The sequence below is a fragment of the Ambystoma mexicanum genome, chromosome 1q (assembly GCF_040938575.1).
Source record: "Ambystoma mexicanum isolate Mex_15411 chromosome 1q, UKY_AmexF1_1, whole genome shotgun sequence".
Lineage (NCBI taxonomy): Eukaryota > Metazoa > Chordata > Amphibia > Caudata > Ambystomatidae > Ambystoma > Ambystoma mexicanum.
The window spans coordinates 1199787864-1199810585 of record NC_090922.1 but is presented as its reverse complement, the minus strand read 5'-3'; the positions used below and the strand labels follow the sequence as shown (position 1 = coordinate 1199810585).

The window sequence follows — 22722 nt, the reverse complement described above, 5'->3', positions numbered from 1 at the left end:
AAAAGGGTCAAGCTACTTCCGGCTCGTCAGTCGAACAAAGAACTGACTCCTGTGTCTTGGTTGATGTTCATCATGCTGGTGCAGCACAGCATGCCGAGGGACTACCACGTGGCCCAGCATGAGGACAGTATCCCTGCTGGGCAACACTGCCTCAAATGAATGTTTATGCCGTGTGATCATGGCAACTGGGAGGGGGGGGGCAGAGCCGGGGCTGATGAGTGCTGGTGGCTTCGGTGGCCCTATGGTACCCCTTGAGGTCTGCCCTATGACCATTGTAGAAACGGTGCTCCGGATGCCATAGGGTGCCCCCTACGGCCCGTCCACCTGCAGGATTGCTGTACGAAAATGAAAAACAAACCAACAGACATTAGGAGCCAGATAGGGGAGTAAAACATGTTTTGCAAGTATTTTTGAAATATTATTTGACTATTGCTCTTTTTAAAAAGGGAGTAAAAGCGTATGATACAAGCAGGCGAAGGGCGGATCTTGTGGTGCACCGTAACTCATATTGCTCTTGAAGAGTGTCTCTTTAAAGCATATCACACTGTACATCACCCAACGAAATAAATGCATTAGTAATGTCAATGCGCACTAGTCGAAGCTGTAAAATCGGTGCCTTATGGACCTACGCACGCGATGCAAGTCATCACGACCAAGAAAAGTTTACATACTACACCTGAAGACTTGTGGACAAGAATAAGTTGCACCTCATTTCTTGAGCTAGCATCTTCTTCCGGTTAATGGACATCTCCAGCTTCACAAGCTTGCATGGAACGTTTCAGTTAAATACATGTCAGGCTGTAGTGACGATAGTTAAAAGGTCACAGCATCACAATTGTGTGTACAGGGCAAACCAAAGGACCAATTGCCCATTTTACTCCCTTTCCCCACACGAATATCCTGCTAGATCTAGCATCTTTCAGAACCTCGATGCAAAGGGAAAAATGTGATGCAACAGGAAGCCTTTAAGCCCTCGCTGATAGGATTCTGTTCAACCAAAAAATGCAGGTTCCAAGCATAGCAGGCCCAACTCGGTCCCTCGTTCTTTCTATGTCTAAAAATGATATTCCATTGCATTGTGTGAGGGCAACAACTGTTTCGCAGCACTGCAAAAAAGGCAAGCACTGAGGGAGAAAGCTTGCTACACAAACAAGTCTATTAAAAGAAAGGGCAGTGAATTTACACATTAGCAAGTCATTTATAAAATTGAGGCTGGACACAAAGGCAAATCTTTCAGGAGAAATGTACTTTATTAATGTTCTGTTAAGACAAAAGGATGCCCATCTGTGGACACACGTGTAGAACTCCCACTTCCTTTATTTCCTTGTAGTTCAATACAGATTTAAACCACATTCCCTCTCCTCCCCGTGTAAGTAGTCATTCGTAAGGGACCATAGAATTGTGTACAGTAAGAACACCACCAGCTGCTGTGAACAGGTTACCACGGGGGAGCCACCAAGTTTGTACAGATTTAGTGGGCCTTTCGGTCTCCACCGCAGCTTCTCGTTAAAGCATCACATCCTGCGTTGCCCAGTCTATGGGCCTCATTTTTAAAGTCCATGTAAATTGCACTGAGGGACTGCATCAGTGTGCACTCAAACATTCTCTCCATACAGTAGAATTAGTTTGCACTACTAGATGCGAAAATGTGCACAATTCTAGGCAGCAATGCGCTTTTTGCGCGGTTGCACTTTACAGCACAAACAGAAATTCCGCTCTTAGCTATGTTCATGAACGGCATGGGACATTTACATGGATTCCGCGTGTTTTTAGCAGCTGAAAAATGCTAGTGGATTATAACAGCCCCGCCGGCAGCAAAGTCAGATGCCCTCTCAAATGCGTGGGAATGCTAGAGAGGAGCAGATGGGGTGTGGCAAATTAGTCAATTAGGATTTGCCCCCACCCTCCACAGAAATCGTTTACAGTGTGCCACTTTATACAAAGTATGCGTGCTTTTTATGAACTGACACATTGAAAATGGTGTTTTAATTCTATTCTGCTACCATTCCTATACGGCATCTGTAAATATGTTTTCATTTGTCAAGGACGTGATAAAATAAATTTTCCGTTTTAAAGTGCTCTGTAAACTCAATCTTTCAAAAACAATAATAAAAAAGTAACAAAGTAAATACATTAAAAATACGAAAAGGAGCCACACACCCCTGCCCCCCTGAACATCCAATTAAGATGGCGGCCGGAACACACACTTTAAAATCCGAGTATGTGCATGTAGCGGTTTACTTTACACAAGTGGAATTCGCCAGAAGTTATTTTTGTCCATACAAGTGCACATGATTCCCTTATTAAAGAAATCATCAGTCCTTCTTTGGTAAGCAAGCAAGCGCGCACTCGGTTTTCTCCTTACACACAAATGCTATATTAGAATATACAAGTGCTTGTTCGTCAAGTGAAGTAGACATTAATGCCCAACAGTCATCAATGTTTGCAAAAACTGAGGAAGTACACTGGCTTATGTCCAGCAGTCTAGAAGGCCAAAGAAATTATCCGATTTGCGGCCATTGGCTGAACTGCGCAACATTAGTCTTATTGAGGGGAAACGAGCCAACAAACACTTGCTCACTTTGCTTGCCAGAAACTATAACAAGTTGCGGCCCGGCAAGCCTATAACCACTCACCAACGTGAAGAAAAAGTTGGCGATTTACTTTAACTTGTGCGTCGTTAAACACTTTTTGTTCTTTGTGCAAACTTTGTTCAAAACATATTCAATGTTTGCTGCTAAATCATGCAACTCCAGTCTTTACTAAAGTACAATTAAAACAGATAGTTCGATGACAAAGGCTCTGTGGGCAGATCTCATCAAATCTTAAAGCCATGCATCAGTTTGTGCCGCGCTACATGATGGAGCATTTGCCTTTCAGTTTGTCCTTTTTCTTTTGTTGCTTGGATTTCTTGCCATCCACCTGCAAGCTGACCGCTCTTCTCTTCTCCAGGTTGAGAAGTTCTTGAAAGAGCTCCTGGACATTATAGTTCGTTTTTGCTGATGTTTCCATGAACGAGCACTTCCACTTGCTTGCTAGGGCCTCCCCGACGCTGGCATCAACCATCCTTTGAGGGTCATCGCTCTTGTTGCCCACCAGCATTATTGGAATGCTCTGAATATCCCCCTTAATCTGGCAGATCTGCTCGTAGATTGGCTGGAGCTCCTCCATGGACTGCTTGCTGTTCACAGAGTAGACCAGGATGAAGGCATGGCCCTTGGAGATGGACAGCCTTTGCATCGCAGGGAACTGGTGGCTTCCGGTTGTGTCCGTGATCTGAAGTGTGCAGATATTTTTATCACAGCTGATGACCTGCCTGTAAGTGTCTTCTATCGTGGGAATGTAGGTTTCCCGAAACGTTCCTCTGACAAAACGAAGGACCAGGGAGCTTTTGCCAACCCCCGCAGCTCCAAACACCACCACCCTGTAATCATTGCTCTGCTCGGGCATGATGCTCTCCGGAAAGGTTTTCCCAGAGACAGGAGAGAACGATGGCACTATGTCTTCAAACGTACATTCCTGGAGACAGTGACCTGTTGAGAAAATGAAATGGATTAAATCACCACAATGCACCTCATCACAGTTTTATAAACCTGGACTTGACGAAGCAGGTGCAGCGCTGCCAAATGACACGTTAGAGACTTCCTGTACATCTGTAATGTTTGCATTATATATAGCATGAACTTTAGCAGAACACCAAACCACTGGACAACAAAGCAAAGAGTACATAAGAGGAGAGATAGGTGGGTAGGAAAGGAAACGGATCACCTGTGTCTGACCATCAACACATTCACCTGTTCCAAGTTCTGCAGCCAAAAATGCTTTTGATGGGGGGAGTGGGGGGAATTCATTCTATGTCAAGATCGGAGGGGAGCATTATGCTTCATCTTCTATTTATTCCTCTCAGCAGTTTCAACAAAAATCAAACTTTTCCCAAATTCTTTTATTTTTCTAAAACCACATTTCCCTCTTAAACAGTCTTATGTATTCGGTCTCATATCTTCTCATGTGCCCATAGTCCTTCCTGTCTCCTTGCTCCACCTCTTCTTTTCCTGCTCTTCAGCCAGATAAGTACCTTTTCTCTAAGCTAAGAGCGCTAATGATTGTAAGACAGGTGTTAAAAGATTAACAGAAAGAACGCTAAAGGGCTAGCAACTTAAGGACGTTGGAACGTAGACACCCCAGAGAAAATCAATAAATGAAAGTCGAATTACTGGCACGCGAGCAGAGAAAGGGCGACAGATGCACAGAAACAGATGCACGGAAACAGCAGTGCGAGGTAGACAGTGAAAGTGCAGTAGGCGCAATCCTGTGTCTAATTATCGACACGATCGGGACCCGAGCCGCCGACTGCTTAGACTGAGGAGCACAATGGCCCCCTCCCTCAGAGGGCCGGGGCCTCAGGAGCACTTGTCAGCAGAGCGACTCCCAATAAAGCGGCGAATAACACGCAGCACAAGAGAGTATAGCGACCGAACATAGACAGCCACAGCAAATCGCAGTCTCATTATAACCAGATTAACGGCACAGTTCACACTTCAGCCTCCTGCGAGGGGAGAGTCCGCAAATACCAACATATAAATAAAGAGATACGAGCATACGAAATGCACAGCGCGGAACACCCAACAGCCTCCCAACACAAGGAGAAGGACTGAAGCCATACCCCCTCGAAACTTGGGGAAAGAGCTCAAGTGCCAATCAGAGCTAGACAGGCGCTGGCCACATAGAATAGTACCACAGCGCAGCAGTGGACGTACCACACAACCTGAACACAGGCAGAGGCACAAGCACCCAGGCAGAAATAATGTCAGAATATGAATGGAGTGAAGTGGAGCAGGCAGAAGACATAGCTCACAGCTTCAGAGAACTACCGGGGGGGCTCGCTGGTGGAAGCAGTGGCCCAAGGGGTAAGACCACTACAAGACAGATTGGCTACAATACAGACATTCTTGAGCCAAAAGCAAAAAAGCACAGAAAAAAAACGAGAGCACGTCCACTAGGGCCCCACATAGAGGTCCACAGGGGTGTACTGAGGCCCGGAAGAGGAAGGCCCTGGGTCACTGCTACGGACAGAAAGAGGCCCAGAGGCTACCAACGCTTTCAACAAGCTAAGAGACCCTTTTCTGCATAAGTTGGCAGTGTCAAGCCTAACGACCCCCCCACCTAGGGGAGAACAATATGGGAAAGGAGGGGAATAGACTCAGAGGAAGAGTTACCAGAAACCCCATGCTCATCACAAGAAGAAGAGAGACCAGAGGAGGAAGGGGTAGAACCCTCTGAGGTATGAGATTAAGAAAGAAGAAACACCTAGAGGATAGTGAAGAGATCTCTGATATGTTCGTACGCGAGAACATTAGAAACCCCAGGTCTTTGGATTGGCAACCATCTCCACAAGTAGCCAAATTACACAGAGGTAGCAAAAAGCGCTGGAGAAAAAGGTGAGACAGTGCATGAGGGCAGAACGATCGAGACCAGAACTGCTGGGCAGGGTAGCAGAAGTACCTGAACTGCATCCAAAGATGCTGGCGTTTGTATCTAGACATCTAGAGATCCGCAAAAGGGAATAGGCAGATCCTGGAGGAGCTGTCAAAAGAAAGCGTTGCATCTCGCACGGCCAAGATCATGGACCTAGCAGAGCGGGCCAGAGACACAGTGAAAGAAGTAGACCCAGAAGTACTAGCAAATTGGGCACAGAGAGCAGTATGCATAATGGGGAATGCAAATTGTTTGATCTCCTCAGAAAGGAGACACAGACTCTTATTGAAGATGGATTCCAAACTAGGAGACCTAGCCTCTTACAAAGCAGGCGAAGCAGCCCAAGGCCTTCTCTTCTGAGAAACCTTCGGAAAAGAAATGGGGAGGTTCGTGGGAACATACACCTCCCTAGAAAAGACACAAGCTTTGATTAGCAAGCTGTTTCCTAGCAAGGTTTTCGGTCGCTATCGAGGTCGAGCGATCAGGGTGCTATCAGGGCACAAGGAGACCTCAGAACACCAGACCCCATTATTAGGAAAATAAACAGCAAGACTCCTTTCCCGCTAGAGAGCGATTCCAGAAAGGGCATCGACAAAGGGGAACTGGAAGAGAACAGAGCTTCCACGCAGGTGAGATACATTACATACCCACCAGTGGGGGGGGGGGGGGGGAATAGCGATTTTGGCAAAACTGGCGCACGCTTTCCAGCAACGCCTAGGTGTTGCAGACAGCCAACAGACTGCAACTAGAATTCACCCAGGAACCACACCAGAGCCCCCCCCACAATAGACATGGCCCAGGCAGAGAGGGAGAGCTTACACCGCGAGCTACAACTCTTAACACAGAAAAGAGCCATTGAGCCATGCGCAACACCACCAAAGTTCATAAGGAACATGATCCTAATACACAGGAAGGAAAAAGTGAGACCAGTGATACATTTAAAGGGACTAAACAGTTGGGTGACATACTGCCACTTCAAGATGGAAGGTATTCACCAACTGCGAGACACCCTAAGAGAACAGGACTGACTCTCAAGGATCGACCTGAAAGACACATAACTCAAAGTACCCGTCCAAGAGCATTACTGTCCCTTTCTAGCGTTCAACTGGGACGAGCAATACTGGCAATTCACTACAATGCCCTTCAGATTAGCATCAGCACCATGGGTCTTCACGAAATTCACGAGACCGATAGCAGTGATCAGGGAGAAGGGGATCCGTATGATCATTTTCCTGGACGACATTCTGCTGGTAGTAGACGACAGGGAAGCCCTCCGAAACCAGAAAGAATGGGTAAAAGAACTACTCTCGTCACTGGGATTTTTAGTGAATCAGGAGAAATCCGACATCACTCCGACAAAGAGGAAAGATTTCCTCAGGTTCATATGAGACACCAGAACAGCGACACTAGAATTACCAGCCAGAAATATAAAGGGACATCAAGAGAGAGATCAGAGGATGCCTTGACAAGAAGGTAATATCCTTGAGAATGCTAGCAAGAATAGTAGGACTGTTAGCATTGTCTATTCAAGCCATATTTCCAGGGCCCTTACATTATTGAGCCCTGCAGAGATTAAAGATAAGACACCTACAGCAAGGCCTGAAGTACCATCAAGCGGTACAGCTAGACCACAAATCTAGAATAGAGCTGGAATGGTGGCTACAGAATATGGATGCATGGAATGAGAGAGCCATATTTGGGGACCGACCTGGCCTAGTGGTAGAATCGGATGCCAGCAGGGTAGGTTGGGGAGCACGGCGCGGGACACTAGAAAAAGGAGGGAAATGGAGCTCTGAAGAACTATAAATAAACATAAATTGCCTAGAGCTTCTTGTGGGATCCTTCGCGATCAAGAAATTCACGGACAAAGAAAAGTGAACTCATGTATTCTGTTGAAGATGGACATCTCAGCAGTCAATTATATCAATCACCTAGGAGGGACGAAGTCCAAGCTCCTAGCGGAACTAGTGAAAACCTTCTGGCACTACTGCCTGCAATCAGGTAACTCAGTGACAGCAGAGTAATTAACTGGGACGCTCAACGTAATAGCGGACTGGAACTCCTGATACTTGTCGGATGCCAGCGACTGGAAGCTGAACCTAGAAGTATTTCATGGGATAGAACAGCTGTGAGGCCCAGTTCACACGGACCTATTCGCATCCAGACTAAACACACAGAAAACCAGCTACTTCAGCGAGAGGAGCGGACGCTTTTCTACAAGATTGGAGCGGGGACCTACACTATGCCTTTCCCCCATTCACGATGCTGAGCAGAGTATTAGTGAAGACGCACAGAAAAGGGGTGAATCTGATTGTAGTAGCTCCGATATGGAAGTCAAAATATGGTTTCCAGTGCTCATAGAACTGCTAACAGACTGGAAGAGGATCCTCCCCTCAGGAGAACACCTGCTCACGGACCCAGTTGGGTAATCCCATCCTCTTGAGAGTGACAGGGACTCTCCCACTAATGAAGTGCTGAATAGTCGGAAGCGCTGGGCTCTGCCAGGCATTTCGGAAACAAGCTGCACAGCTCATCGCAGAATCATGGGCTCCATCTACGCAGAGCTACAACGCAGCATGAGTAAATGGTTGCAGTGGTGCAAAAGGAGACATTTTCATCCCGTTTCTGCCCCTACAGTAGCAATTCTAAATTTTATAGCAGACCGGTTACAAAACGGGAAAGCATTTAGGACAATAGGACTGTATAGATCCGCAATTTCAGTGCGTCATCTACCCATCAACGGAGTTCCCGTTGGGGAGAATGCAGCAGTAATAAGGCTCATAAAAGGAGCCCGGTTTAGAAGGCCCCCAGAACCGAAATACGTACACTTATGGGACGTGACCGTGGTACTAAGGCTTCTCGCTAGTTGGCCAACAAACAGATACCCCCTCCTTCAAAAAATTGTCAGGCACGCTAGCCATGCTCTTATGTCTAGTATCACGCAGGAGAGTAGCAGACGTTAAAGCCCTAGATGTAGACTCGGACCTGAGAGGCTTACCTTCACCCTCGTCAGGAGGACAAAGACAGGATCCTCACCTATATCATACCCCTAGTTACATGATCATCCGAAGTGGTGTGTAGCAGCATGCATAAGAGAACATAAAAGCAGAACAGCAGAAACGTGCCCGGAAGGGATGACGCAGTTATTGAAAGCACGTAGGAAACCGTACAAAGTAGTCGTGACAGCCACCATAGTCCAATGGGTGCGCAAGTAGGTAGTTAGCAGGCGTAGACTTGTCTAAGTTTGGAACGCATTCAGTGAGAGGCGTAATGGCTTCGAAAAGCAATAGCGAAAGAAGCAATGCTACAAGATATCCTGCAAGTGGCTGATTGGGCCAGCGATAGCGCATTTAGAACATTTCATTTCAAGCCTATACAATCAGTAGCAGCAGCGGTAATGGGAAGCTTTGAACAAGCACAATGCTCACCTCCAGTCTTGACATAGAATGGAGATTGCCCCTGCTAATAGCGCAGCAAGTCTTGATTCTATTAAAGACAAGGAGGCGAGCGTCACTTTTCCACCCAAGATATTCACTGCAATGTTCTGCGTTATTCATATATATAATAAGACATTGTTTTCCGGTGTGGAATAGGGCAGTGCATTCTCCACCCTAAACATATCCTTTGTATCTTGATAGGAGATGACCATAAGAACAGTTGACCCGAGACAAGCTAACGAGCAGGCTTGAAGAGATCAGCTGGAGCAGCCGGATCCGAGTGAGGAAAAGTGGCAGAGCAACCTGGAGGCTTGTTCACAGGACTCTGAACCTTGCAACTGGAAATGTCAACTCTTGAACTACTGAGTGCAGTTCAGAGCATTCAGAAAAGAGGTGGAGCAAGGAGAATGGAAGGACTAGGGGCACATGACAGGATATTAGAAGGACTACATAAAAGACTAGGTTTAAGAGCTAAATGTAGTTTAAAAACAGAAGAAAGTTTTTGTTGAAACTGCTGAAGAGAGGAATAAATAGAACTTGAAGCATAATGCTCTCCTCCTCGTCTTTAATAGAATCAAGACTCCCTGCGCTATTAGCAGGGGTAATCTTAATTGTTGTTTTCCCCCATCCCTTCGCATATGTGGCCCTACAAGTGCCAGCATGCAAAGTGGTTAAGGCTGGTTAAGGCTACGTAAAGAGATCAGTGTGACCTGGAGTGAATTGTCAGTTATACTTGCATCAATGGCAAATTACAGGCAAGGGGTGAAATTATAGGGGCAACTGTCAAAAACTGAGCAAGTTAAATGGGAGCGTCTCCCGAAACCAGTGGTAGCAGTGCAGAGGGGATACCATGTAGTTGCATTTGCTTATTGGCACATTTCAATTTTCCTTCTTGCTATTCCAAGATGGTCTTCACCCCTTACCATTCTGCCCAGAAATGTGGACTGACTGAATCCCCGCCCTAACATGCAAAAAATTCTACATTCCAAACACAATATCCATTGCCATTGCAACAAACCCACCAGCAATTGGATTTTCCTTGCAGGTGACATCAGAACTGCAGGGTGCAAAATTGGCACACGCTACTGGCTTGTGACATTTGGCTCTTGCCGACTAAGAACCTGTGTGCTGTGTGTGTGTATAGAATTGAGATGGCGAGTGATTTAAGGCTGGCTAGTAGCGTGCAGTTTGAACTTTTGCCCCCCTGCTACAAGTTTAGAACCAACTTGCATACCGCAGCTCCAGCCAGCACATCCAGCACCACAGGCAAATAAGGCTCCCCTTCAGATACAAATGCATCCATGCTCAGGACAACTCCTAGAAATTAATCAATACAGGGGTCAGGCAATTCCAGTCTGCAAGCATCAATGCAACATCAAAGGTTAACATTTTCCCCTCCCCACTAACATACCCCCTCTCAGATCCACCAGAGAACCTGGAGACGACGCAAACGGGAGCAAGTCGCATTACAAACACATTAACATGGCGATCTTGGCAGGACCTTGATCAGTCTCTCTCTCTCTCTCTCTTCCCCTCACTATTACTTCACTTGCAGGGCTCACAATATCTACTAGCCGACTCCCATTGGGAAGGAGAATTTCTGAAGGGCGAGTACCATTTGCATGGTACTCAACCTTGCTGGCGAGTATGGGAATGTTTGAAACTTATTTGACATTAACGACAAGCAAGCTATTTGCAGTATATGGCAAGTAATTGTTTCAATGTGCATGGCTGGCCTTTGGGCAGCAGGACCAAATAGAAAGTGTGCTTATGGTTACATACACCAATTCACAGAAAGCACTTGTTAATATTTTGTCACCATGGGGCAAGTAGATTTCTCTTAGGTTGGGTATTTGAACTAAGGAATGCGCCCTGCAGGTCTAGTGCGATTTTTAATAATTTGCAAGATGTGCCGTGCCTATGGCTGCGAACCACAGGCTCACAAATCGGCCATGAATTGCTTTAATGCAGAATTCTCCAACTTCCAGTTAGTATTTAGTTTTCTCCTCGCATACATTGCATTCCTTCCCAGCTCCCTACTGCTTGCACGGCATGGAATCTTTGGGATCACAAATCCCTGTTGCATTGCTACATTCATCAACTGCCACCTCAGTTTGTTTTCATGTCGTAGCCAAACCATATGCAAGCCTGGGAAGCCCCATTTGTATATTTCTGCCAATGCATGCCTACCCCATTGAATCTGCCCCTTTCAGTCTTAAAAGGTTCCATGCAGCTTCCCCCTCAAAAATAATACCTGAATTAATATTTTCCTTATGAAGCCATTCTTGGTCCTGGGTTTGTAACCCCATCTCCATGTATTAGGTCCTTTACCATGCCCATAACAAATCTGCCAGCTTAAAGCTCGGGTACAAGGGCGGTCCAGGGTACCACCTGCCAGCCTTCAGAGATTGTGGGATGACCTACCAACCTACTCATATTCATGGATTCCCAGCAGACAATGGAAGGTCAGTGGACCGGTCATTGTGAGCTCAGGGCCTCAATTTTCTAAAACAGTGGTCCCCTATGGCCTCCATTCTTTCGAGCATTAAAGAGTTTCTGCGTACATCTTCCTGTGTTGTGTACCCAGCCGGGGCCTAGTTCCTACAAGCCACTGCCTAATGCATTCGTTCCAGAGACATAATAACCATTGGAAGATGTGAGGGTAACAGAGTACTCACAGAGGGAATCAGGGCACTAGGAAGCTCCACTTGCGCAGCAGATAACTTGAGTGGCACACATACCTTACAGTGAGGACCCAGTTCAGCAGACCCCGAGAACCAGGACTGAAAAAAGTGTATCCACAGAAGCCACCGTGCTTCCTTATACGCGAGCCGCAGCAGTCAGCACCCACTGCCCAGGCCGACAAGAGCTGGCTAAGGGGGCTCTCTTCACTCCTTCTTGCGCTGTAATCCAGCTGAGCCATTTTGTAAACAAGAGCACTTTGCGCTGCGCTTGCGAAGGCAAAAGGGCAAGACCTCATGCGAAGAGCAGCGCATACTGAAAAATTGGCATATTAATGATTCGCACGCATGGGTCCGGCCAATAGGCAATGCAATTGGTTGAGGCTGGAAGAAGCATAACAGCCGATTTGTCAACCAACGCATACCAGCTTTCTTCCTTTTATTAAAGGGAAACTGTCAATTGAAAATAAATAAGAAGTGCGGACCTGCACAAAGGCTCTGCAGGGGCCCAGGTGATGCAGCGCCCGCTGGCATATAGAGGTTGATGCAGCTGCAAGCACTCCCTCACCCCTGCTGCTCCGCGTCCCAGGGCTGCTGCCTACTTCAGACGCCTCACACTTCTCCCCCAGCAGGAGGCTGGGCCAGGCCAGCGCACTTGCTTATCAGCACTGCATGAAAAATTAATGCTAGCGAATGACTTTGGGCCTCATTACACAGATGGCGCTAAGGGATTACCGGCACCGGTAAGGGCACCGGTGCCGGTAATCCTTTAGCGCCATACTACGAGGTCCCTCAGCGGGATTTGTCCTTAACGTGTGGCCAGACCATGGGGGCTCAAATGGGAATGGGGAAGGGCCTTGGTGAATGGGGAATTACCGCCCCGCCAATCTTGGAATGGGGCGGTAATTCCCCCATTCACCAAGGCGGACTCGGTAAAATACCGGCGGCAACCATGGCGCTAATAGCGCCATGGTTACCGCCGTCCGTGTAATGAGGCCCTTTGTGTCCCAGGATGTGCAAAGTGCAGGCTATGTACACAGCCATTGGAATAATAGGATGGCAATGTAATGCACACCACACACAGCCCCCATGAATGGGTCTTCAATAGGGTAGCACTTTACCAAAAAAAGACTTCACAGATATTGTGCTTGTATTTGGCCAACAGCAAAATTGTACAACAAAATAACTGCCAGGATGTCAATAAGAAACAATGTATGAGGCAGGAGGGGTCATCCAAAATTAAATAACTGCATATTATATGCATCAGCAGGTTTCGAAATTGCCAGGAGCTGGCAGCTAGTCAGCCCCTGGTTCTAGCCTAGGAGAGCCTGGAGCCTGGTTGGCTTGACATGAACCACCACCAGGAGCTTTTAGCTCTGCTGGCCAACTAGTATCATATAAACAATCCTATGTGACATTAATTTTATAAACCATCCAAAATAAGGAACATTAGGAGACATCTAGAAGACATTTAAAGGACAATGGTGCATACATAATGGACACAAGGTTTGCATCAAATATGGAAGCTAGATTTTAAGTGCGCTATGTACTAGCTCCTGCTTCCCCCAAAGGAAGGTCACGCCACCCATATAATGCCCAATACCCGGGAGCTGGTTTTAGCTCCGGCTCATCAAATCTTAATTTCGAACCCTGTATTAGGAACTCTGATCACTATCCTTCGTTGATTTCTAAAATATGTACTTCATATTGCCTGAGCATATGGTGGGTGAATCACCACTCCAATGCAAACATATATACACATTACAGCTGAAGGGTGGAGCTACAGGGATATTTAAACGCCTCCTTGAACGTAACCCTCATCTACATTCAGCATAGACTATGTGCCGTGCCTCGGTTTGATTCAAGAATGTAGAGAGATTTATCACCAGGAAGAAGGTGATGACTTCCAACACAATCATTCTTGCCTAGTCAAAGACTCGAGTCAGGAGGGGCACTGAAAACTATGAGAAGTATCAGGGAGGCTACACCCGGATCACCCCCACACCTCAATTCACCTCCCGACCGGATACCCTTTACTGCTATGATAGGAGAAAAGATGATCCTGGCCTCTGTGGCTGAAATCCAGTCAATCATCATCGGTCAGTGGGGGGCGGCCACCCACACCTGCTGTTGAAACAGTATGGGAAGACACGTGGGCAAAGTATCACAAACATCACCCGCTCACGGGGGCTTCAGCTCCACTAGTTAGAGCACAGCTCAAGGAGCATTGAATACCTACAACAAAGTCACACACCCCTCCCCCCCACCTGGAAAGTGAAAGACGACCTGTTCCACAAAAAAAAAAAAAAAAAAAAATTGCGCCCATGTAGGTCAATGGTCATGGAGGAGAGCGTTCAAAGGGTGGAGCGCCTGCTCCGCTTGGGCAACCACATTCTCTTCCTCATTAAACAAGCTTTCCCAATTAAACCTCTTTAACTTGCAGAGGGTACGATGCTTTAAAAATTCTTCATTGTTTATAGCGATACCAGAAAAGTCACTCACCTGGTCCACGCATGAGCGTGTACAGCATCCTATGCAGTACATTTTCCATACAAAAAGCATAATTGGGTGCGTACCACTCCAGCAGGAGGGTTGGGGGGGGGGGCAGAATATGAAGTAGATAAAGAATCTGTGGAGCGGTCCAGGCCACCAACTGGCCAATAAACCCAACAGCGCTCAGTTTCTAAACAGTGTCCTATCATTCCACCCCTAAAACAGTCCACGTCTTCTGCGCGGTGCAAAGAAAGCATCCACAACCTCCGCCATGTCTTTCATTAATTGTGTATACTTTTGGAACATCCCATTAATTTAACAGGAGTGGACTGATCCTATTAGAGTTTATCAGCAGGTCTATGTGTGCAGTGTTGGCTGCCCCAGGTGGCATCCCGCCAGAGAGAAAGCTGTGCAAGATTCCACACGTCTACACTCACAAACCATCCGGTCCCAGCTATGCAATTGGGATAACTAGCTCCACTGGTGGGCACCGCGCACCTCCTACAGATAGCGGCTAACTGCTGGCAATTGTGCCCAAACCTTCCACAATTAAAGCGCCTTTCTGATGCGAATATTAACCTGGGTTTTTGTTGAAGTTAATAGATGGATACAGAGACACAGCCAAGCGTGACCAGGCCTTCTTTGTTGCTGTAGTTATAAGGTTTCATGTAGGCAGGTGGCAAGCAATTCATCAGATATCACAGGTATGTAGGTATTAACAAATAACCAGCACCACCACCCAGGCAGGGTGTATGAAAAGTAATGAATGGCCCAGGATACTGCCAGAGCCTCCCTTTCAACCAGGAGTAATTCACCTTTGCACCCTTTGGAAGCCTTGAAGCAAAAGCAACAAAACATTCTCCAAATTACTACCTATTGTGATCACACGGCCCAAAGACCCATTGCACTGGTGTTTACAGCGAGGATGGTGTGCATTGTCTCGGTTGAAAGGTTCCTAGTGGCGCTGCATTAATGAGATGATCTTTTACATGACCAAAATGTATTCACACTGCTCAGACAAAACACATTTGACTACTTTAATGAGTAGTGCCCTTAGGAGGGTGGGGGGGGGGGGAGACTTCATGGCAAATTTCTTCATTTTGTTATAGTATTCGGCCAGCCCCCAAAACAAGTGCAATTGCGCTTTGTCTCGCAGGGAATGTGCTAATCTTACAGAGTTTACTAGATTTCGGACTTCTTCCATTAGCAGAGATTCTGTGACTCAAGTACTCTACTTCCTGCACTCCCAACTTGCATTTCTCTCTTTGTATTGCAAGACTAGCCGACTTTAGATCATGCAGACACTCTGGGAAATTCATCATGCTCTTCCTCTTATGCATCCCCACACAAACGCATCATCCTTGAAACCACAGTGATCACGAGAACTTCTGGCAATTTCTTCATGGCTCAAGCGGCAGCAGCCAAATTTAATCTGAATGGATTTTGACAGAATTTAAACGCTCCCTCCAGCTGTTAAATGCTGACACACTGTCGGTTTTACCCAAATAACCCATTGAACTCAAAACATTTGGCTTCCCTAGCATCCAGAGTTTGTTATATTAGGTAGAGCTCTCGGTTTGTTAGATCACTCCCTGTTGAAAAATGATATTCAATTCATTTTTTTAACGCCCTCATGTTGGGTGGTTCATCTCGAACCTTGCGTCGTATCGGAATAACTCCATCGTTGAGTTTGATGTGGTGTTCAAAACCCAACAGCTCACTCAGACTTTCCGGGACTACCTCAGGATACTTTGGGGACCAACTATGCAAATGTTCTTGAGCACATGTTCCCGAGCAGTCTCTATTCTTATACAGCGCACACTTTGCTCTTCCCAGCCGAGAAGAGACTATCCGCTTCGGATTACATTAACGCAGGCTGGACACATTTTAGCTTTGTGATATTCTAGCTTGAAATGTCCCTACCTAGTCAATCTGTATTTTACCATATGCCAAGAGCTCAATGTCTGCTGTCAAGAGTACCTCAAAACTATGATTCAGTGTAGTTTACAAAGGTCCCTTAAAATTATGGTCCATGTTGAACCACTACTTTCATGACAATAGTTTGGCCATCATGTTCAAATGTATCTGATCGTCCTTCCTTTCCTCCAACTGACCCATTTTAGACGTGTGTCAAACTGGTTCTGGGTTATCCTCCTCAATGGACAGATTGTTCTCTCTGAACTGGTTTGGTCCCCAGAATCTCTGCAAGTTTCCGCGAAGTTTCCTCTTATTTCACATTGTAGACACGTTTGATTTCTTGCTAGACAGAATTGCCTATTGGCCATATTGCTGATGCATCTTCACCCAAAACGTTTCACATGTCTGACGGTTTCTGTAGGTTTTTTCCTTGCATTTAACGGCACATATCTTCGACATCTCTTGTTTGTCAATGTTCATTTGTTTGATGTATGTGGAAGTTTGATCGATTCTTCGTGCTGGCTCAGTAACCACATCCTATTACATTTTTTGCCAATAAACGCGCCTTGACTTTGGGATTGTTGATGCACCAGATTAATAGAACTCTTACTAAGGAAGGTCAAATTTCCAAAAATCACATGTGACTCGATGTTGCTATATAGTTGTTGTCTCATTCTGCTCTTGTGATTTTTGGAAAAGATTTTGCCTCTTAAATGTTGCATTCTTTTTTTAGGATCAAGGGGATTCTGCATTTTGGCTATGGATCTGCGAAATACATCGAAATCTCAGCCATAAACATACTACATCTCTCTGGACCTAAATTGTGCATATGTATTGCCCCTTTCCTAATTTCTGATAATTTGTTCACCTCGTATTGCTGCCAAATAGGTATCAAACATTTTTATCCAACTGTGCCATAGAAGGGGGGTGAACCCGGTTCTGCTTACAATATGGGATGATCTTTCAGATGGCTCAATTCCCCCAGACGGGAGCCCCTTTCGAAGAGGCTAGGGAGGTGTGGCAGCTAGCCAAGAGTCACCCTAGGGGTGGTAAAATATGGGAGGAACTCCCTTCCTGGGGATAAGGACGCTGGTCCAGGACATGGCCCCTTTTATTACCCATCCAATAGGGTAATACCAACAGCAAAACCATCTCTACTCATAATAGTCAGAACAAATGTGTTGTAAAGCATCAGACAATTCGTTATGATTACAGGGACCAGGAACAGCCCAAGCACGTTACAATTGCCAGAGAGCTTTTGTTAATTGAACTGACATTACACTGGGACTGTCCCCGCTATTCAAACCAAATAGCAAAGAAGGGCTTTGTCTGTTCTGAATCCGGTAGGAGAGACTGTTCTGAATCCGGAGAGGGATCAAATGAGAGAGCGGAGGAGTTCTAGAAGGAGAAACCGAAGAAGGGGACAAGAGAGTCCCAAGAAGGAGAACAGTGTGGTTCATCAGCACACAAGCATGTTGGGAAAGTCGACAGGGTGTCCGCAGTAGAAGGTGGAGAGGGTGTCTTGCAAGTCAGCAGGATATCTGCAGTAGTAGTAGTAGTAGTAGTAGTAGTAGTAGTAGTAGTAGTAGTAGAAGAAGAAGAAAGTGGAAACCGGGGGGCGAGAGAGAGGGGGAAAATTGGTCCAATGCCCTACCAGCCTGGGAGAGGTAGACCAGGCTGGACGAAAAGTGAACCTATTGAGAAGAGGTCAAGTGAAGCGGAAAGGACTGCATGTGGGACGCCAAGAGGGTATCTTGATAATTGATCAAGAGCCAACATCAGTGGAGCAAAGCAAAAGGTGTGGTGGCCTGCCCTGTGGTCTGTGCATCATGCCGCCCGCCAGTTCAGAAACATCCATCACTGGCCTACCATGGAGTCGCATAGGCAACTACATAAAAAACATCCAAGAGGTAAAGCAGTATGCTACCTGGAAAGGCTGTGCGGTTGGGTCTTCACAGAACACCCAAACTGCCGATAGCCGAGGGTTGCAAAACCAAATGGGCCTCAAGGAAAAATGTAAAGAACTTAAAATTACGGAACAGCTCCACACAAATATGTAAGTGAAAACACCAAGGAGACTTACTCTGATCCTTGGGCTGGTCCTCCAGTATTTGACTACAAACATTGAAGACACAAATCTGTTGGTAATTGTCTTCAGGAAGAGAAAATCCCAGACCCAGGGGTCTCCGAAAGCATTATTGGCAATAAAGGTATCCTCCATCAGTACAGCCCGGAAACTGCCAGTCTCATGGGCATGTTCATGTAAGCCATAGGATACCTATTTGTACGCAAGAGATTGTCCTAGTTTTGTTTCCCTCCGCTTTTGAAAATAACGGAACCTACGTCTTTTAAAGTCTTCTTTTTATTTTCATCAACACTGAAATCCCTTCCGAAACTAATAGGGCACACTGTCTTTTGAAATCGATAAAGAAAAGAATGCTGCGTTTCAACCCTGTGCTAAAATAACAATGGCTTAGAAATAGCAATTACAAGTCTCTTCCTCGTCCCAATTGGGCAAGGTAAATAAAACAAAGTAAAGCAAATGGAGAGCGAAAAAAGCCCTTGGGGAGAAGTGCAAGATTTGTTGAAAAGACTGAAGTTAAGACAGCCTAGAAGAGGCTTATAAAGGACTGGGTAGCAGGCTAGAAGAAGGGAGCCCTTCTCTTAGCCCCACCTGGATATTGTGGAACTTTGTTCCTTTTATTGGTGAACCTTTCCTTTGTTTATGAACTTGGAACATGTCTTGAACGCAAGAACTTTGCTCCAGTAAGAGATGCATAACATGGAGAAGAGTCATTCAGAGACACAGAAAAAGGCTAGCAAGGGCAGTAAGCCAGACAGAGGTACATCAGCCAGGGAGACCCTCAAGAGGTAGGGGGTCTTTCCCGTGGAGAAGGGGTGGAAGAACACACCGCCATCCGTTTCTTCCATCAGAGGAAGAGCAGTACCCAGAACATGAAGCAAAGAATGAAAAAGCTACAGGAGACAGGTTTGCCCCTCAGTGGTAAGGCTTCTACAGGGGTAGGAGACCTAGGTTTAAACCTAGAGGCCAGATAGAAAACAAATGAGGAGCCAACAGAACAGGCAAAGACATCAGACCATTTAAAAGCAGGGGGGGGGGGGGAAACGTGAAAATGGACTTGAAGCATTCAGCAGCCTTACAAGCAACATGCAGAGCCCGCACAATCATTGAATCATTAGCAAGCCAAAGCATCACACAGAATAGAAAGAAGTCCTATTAGATTTTGGGTGTGACAATTCCATATTCGAGTCCAGTCACAAGGCATTATTGGAGAACAATGAGGCACACAAAAGTAACCACACACACACACACACACACACACACACACACACACACACACACACGCCAGGATTGGCCACCACAACATGCGAGACAAGCACCTAGAGGTGATATGGCAATACCTGCTTTCTTCCAAGTAGAGTGAGGACCTAGTGCAAACATATGCACAAGAATAGGCAGCACTGAGAGCTGCTCGACTGATCACAAACCATGAAGAACACGATCAGAATGCCCAAGCACTTGTAATTCCTGTGCTTACACATCTGTCAGCACAGAGACAGTATCCCATTACGCTACAAGCAATGGCACACATACAAACCATAATGGATCAATTAATGAACCAAGGGGTAATTGTAAAGCAAGTAGGCTGTTACATCGCGTTTCATATCTCATCCCCCTGGTTGAAAGTTGTGTCTGTGTGTGTGACCTCATTAGAGAATGTTGGGTTAATGTTAGAACGTTTGTGCATGAAAGGGCTTCCATAGTCCGGCAGTTGAGAGAAGATAGCCGGTGGGAGCCAGTTAGTCTGCCTCAGTATAGAACATCTGCACTAAGCCTTAGTGAAAATCCTACCGATGCGACTTAATAAAAAGGAACTTCATTTCAACGTAAGATCTCCCAAGAAACCTTAATTACAACACAAGCCCACATAAGACTCCTGTTTTTAAGCCAGGTGGTGCTTACCTTTTAGTTTTAAATGAATGCATTGTAAATGCACATTCTAAGACATCGGTAGCTCAAAATCAGCATAACTCATGTCTTTTAGCCAATCTGCACAAATGCAAACACAAAACAATCTTTGATCTATGTAACGGATATTCGACACCTTTAAGTGAGGAAAGCCATAAATACACAGCCTCCACGTTTAAAGGAAGTAATTTTGTATTCACAGGCAGAATGCAGGGCTATAAGAATTTGCCCACCACTTTCACACCTAGATTACAGTCTTTTAGCGGAAATTCGTAGCAGCTGGCAACATGTAGACGATATTTATGTCACTCATGGGAAATTACATGAACACTTGAAGCAAGTAGATTTAACCATCCAAATGTTCACTGCCAAAGGGTATTTGTTTAACTTCAAGAAATCTAAAAATAGCTCCCGTGAGGTCACCCATCCAGGGTTTCACACTCACAGACGAGGGCAGAAGCTGGTCACTTGATTTTGTTAGCAATGCACAACAGTACGACCACCTAGCACACTTTATCATTGGCAGGGTATTCTAGGTCTACTAAACTACGGGAGATCATGCGTGTCTAATTTTGTACAGCTATTGAAACCATTGTATGCTTTGATGAAACCAAATTTCAAAGCGGCTCACCGGTTGCCAGAGAACACTCACATTTTACAGCATGTGTACTCATTGATGACAAAAACAGAAATACTGACAAGAATTTGGTGTAATTTTGATGGCAGGGGACAACACGTTCACGTAAACTGTTATTTAGAGGATCCAAAACCAGGTGAAAATCCTCACAGCAGTCCAGGCTATCAACAAAAAAAACAAAACAAAAAAAATAAAACAAAAGAGGGCACTTTGGCTGCAAATTAAATAATGCACACTTGAGGCTCTCACACGAGCTAGTGTGGCAACACAAAAGCAGATGGTTGCAGCAGGCAGCAACCCAGCATCCCCGCGATGTTAAGTATCATTAGAAAGCAAAATTAATGTTTTTCCGGCCACAGACCATGGCAACAGAGCCAGACACCAAGGTAACTAAAATTACGTTATTTGATTTTTATCAAGTAATCTATTGTGTTTGGTCAGAAATATCAGTAGTTGCAACTGGTTCAAAGTATGCAGCTGCATGTGCAGCTATCACTGAGTATTTCACACATGATAAAAACGTTATACATTCTGACATTGCAACCAAACACCTAGGAGATATTTCAGCTCAAAGTGCTGAATTACATGGGTTGTTGCTGGGTCTACACAAAGCAGACTCACAGAAGGCCACATTAGTAGCGTCACATTCCATTGTCGGAGCTTATCACAACGAAGTATATGTATATAGGTGGTTTTAGGAGGATTTCAGGGACAATAGGCATAAAACTAGATCTGCTAGACTGCCCTGGAAGCAAGTTTGGGACACAAACTAGATGGATGATGCCACAAGGGCATGGTCATAGCATTGGCAATGAACTAGAAAAATATGCCAAGGGGACCACTTAGAAAAAGACAATAGCAACCAGAACTCGCTCAGCTACTGCAACTGATGAAACTATCAAAAGAAGCCGATTTGGGTATTCTGCCCAGGCCAAAGGTTTTTCCATGCAACTATACTTATGGCACAGTGAACAACAAAGCAGTAGTCAGAATTCCTAGGAAAAAAGGGAGATCCCATTCAACGATTAATCCCCAAAGAAGTATGTAGAGAAAAGCTAATGGCTACGACTCATGCTGGACTTGCATCTACCCATTATGGGATTACTGCAACCACAAAGCAACTTCTTGATACATATTGTTGGCCAGGATTGAGACAAAAGGTTATAATATGCATAGCAAACTGCGCCATATGTCTGAAGACTTTTCTGGATGGCAGTACAAAGCCAAAAGGAGGCTTCTAAGGCAAATTCTCATTGGCCTACTCCCAGATGTAAATAAAAGGAGGGTTCTAAGGCAAATTCTCATTGGCCTACTCCCAGATGTAAATAAAAGGAGGGTTCTAAGGCAAATTCTCATTGGCCCACTCCCAGATGTAAATAAGCACAAATAGGTTATGAATAGTAGATCCATGTACTAGGTTCACCTGGATGATCCCTCTGAAGACAGCAGACTGCAAATCAGTTATACAGGCTCTACGGGGTATAGTAGCCTCGACAGCAACTATTCCATGCGGATTATGGTTTGCAGGGTGGGCCCAAAGAAAGGCCTTAGAGGCTTGGGGGAAATCAGAGCTGCATTTTTCTAATACACTGCATCCAGAGACCAATGGTGTAATGTAAAAGGCGAATCACTCCATAAAACTGTTCCTGACAAAATGCAGCCTTTGAATGGGGGGTGGAGGGGGTTAGTGGTGCTGGTGTGGAGATGGGGCCTAGAAGATCGGTATCTTGTTTTACCATATGCAGCTAGTAATAGGAAGCTTAAATACATTCATCACGCCAGTCTCTATGCAGGGATAAAAACGCCAATCAAATTGTTTTGAAGAACCGTGTTGATGCCTGATCTGCGCACCCGTCACTGTCCCCTCTCCCGAGAAGAGCTGATGGCAACAATGCTGAGGGACGCCCTCCATGTGGAAGCTGTCGAGTCCACTCCCGATGCCACCCTCAAGGTGGGCCATTGGGTCCTGGAGAAGATACACAAAAAGACTCAAATATTGTTGCAAATGGCCCTTCCCACAAACCGGCAGCATAAGTAATCGGACTAAAGCGTTCCAGAACCACAGTCCTGCCCACAATACCACCCAAGAGA

General features: G+C 45.7%; 1 protein-coding gene across 2 annotated transcripts in view; it reads right to left on the bottom strand.

Annotated features, from left to right (window-relative positions):
- Nucleotides 1-1231: 1231 nt before the first annotated feature.
- Nucleotides 1232-22722, bottom strand: part of DIRAS3 (DIRAS family GTPase 3) — a 53413-nt gene continuing 31922 nt past the window's right edge. For both annotated transcript variants that reach the window (XM_069641934.1, XM_069641935.1), the window contains exon 2: nucleotides 1232-3533. In XM_069641934.1, coding sequence (XP_069498035.1) covers nucleotides 2854-3450 — 597 coding nt within the window. In that variant the 5' untranslated portion in view covers nucleotides 3451-3533 and the 3' untranslated portion in view covers nucleotides 1232-2853. The remainder of the gene's footprint in view (nucleotides 3534-22722) is intronic.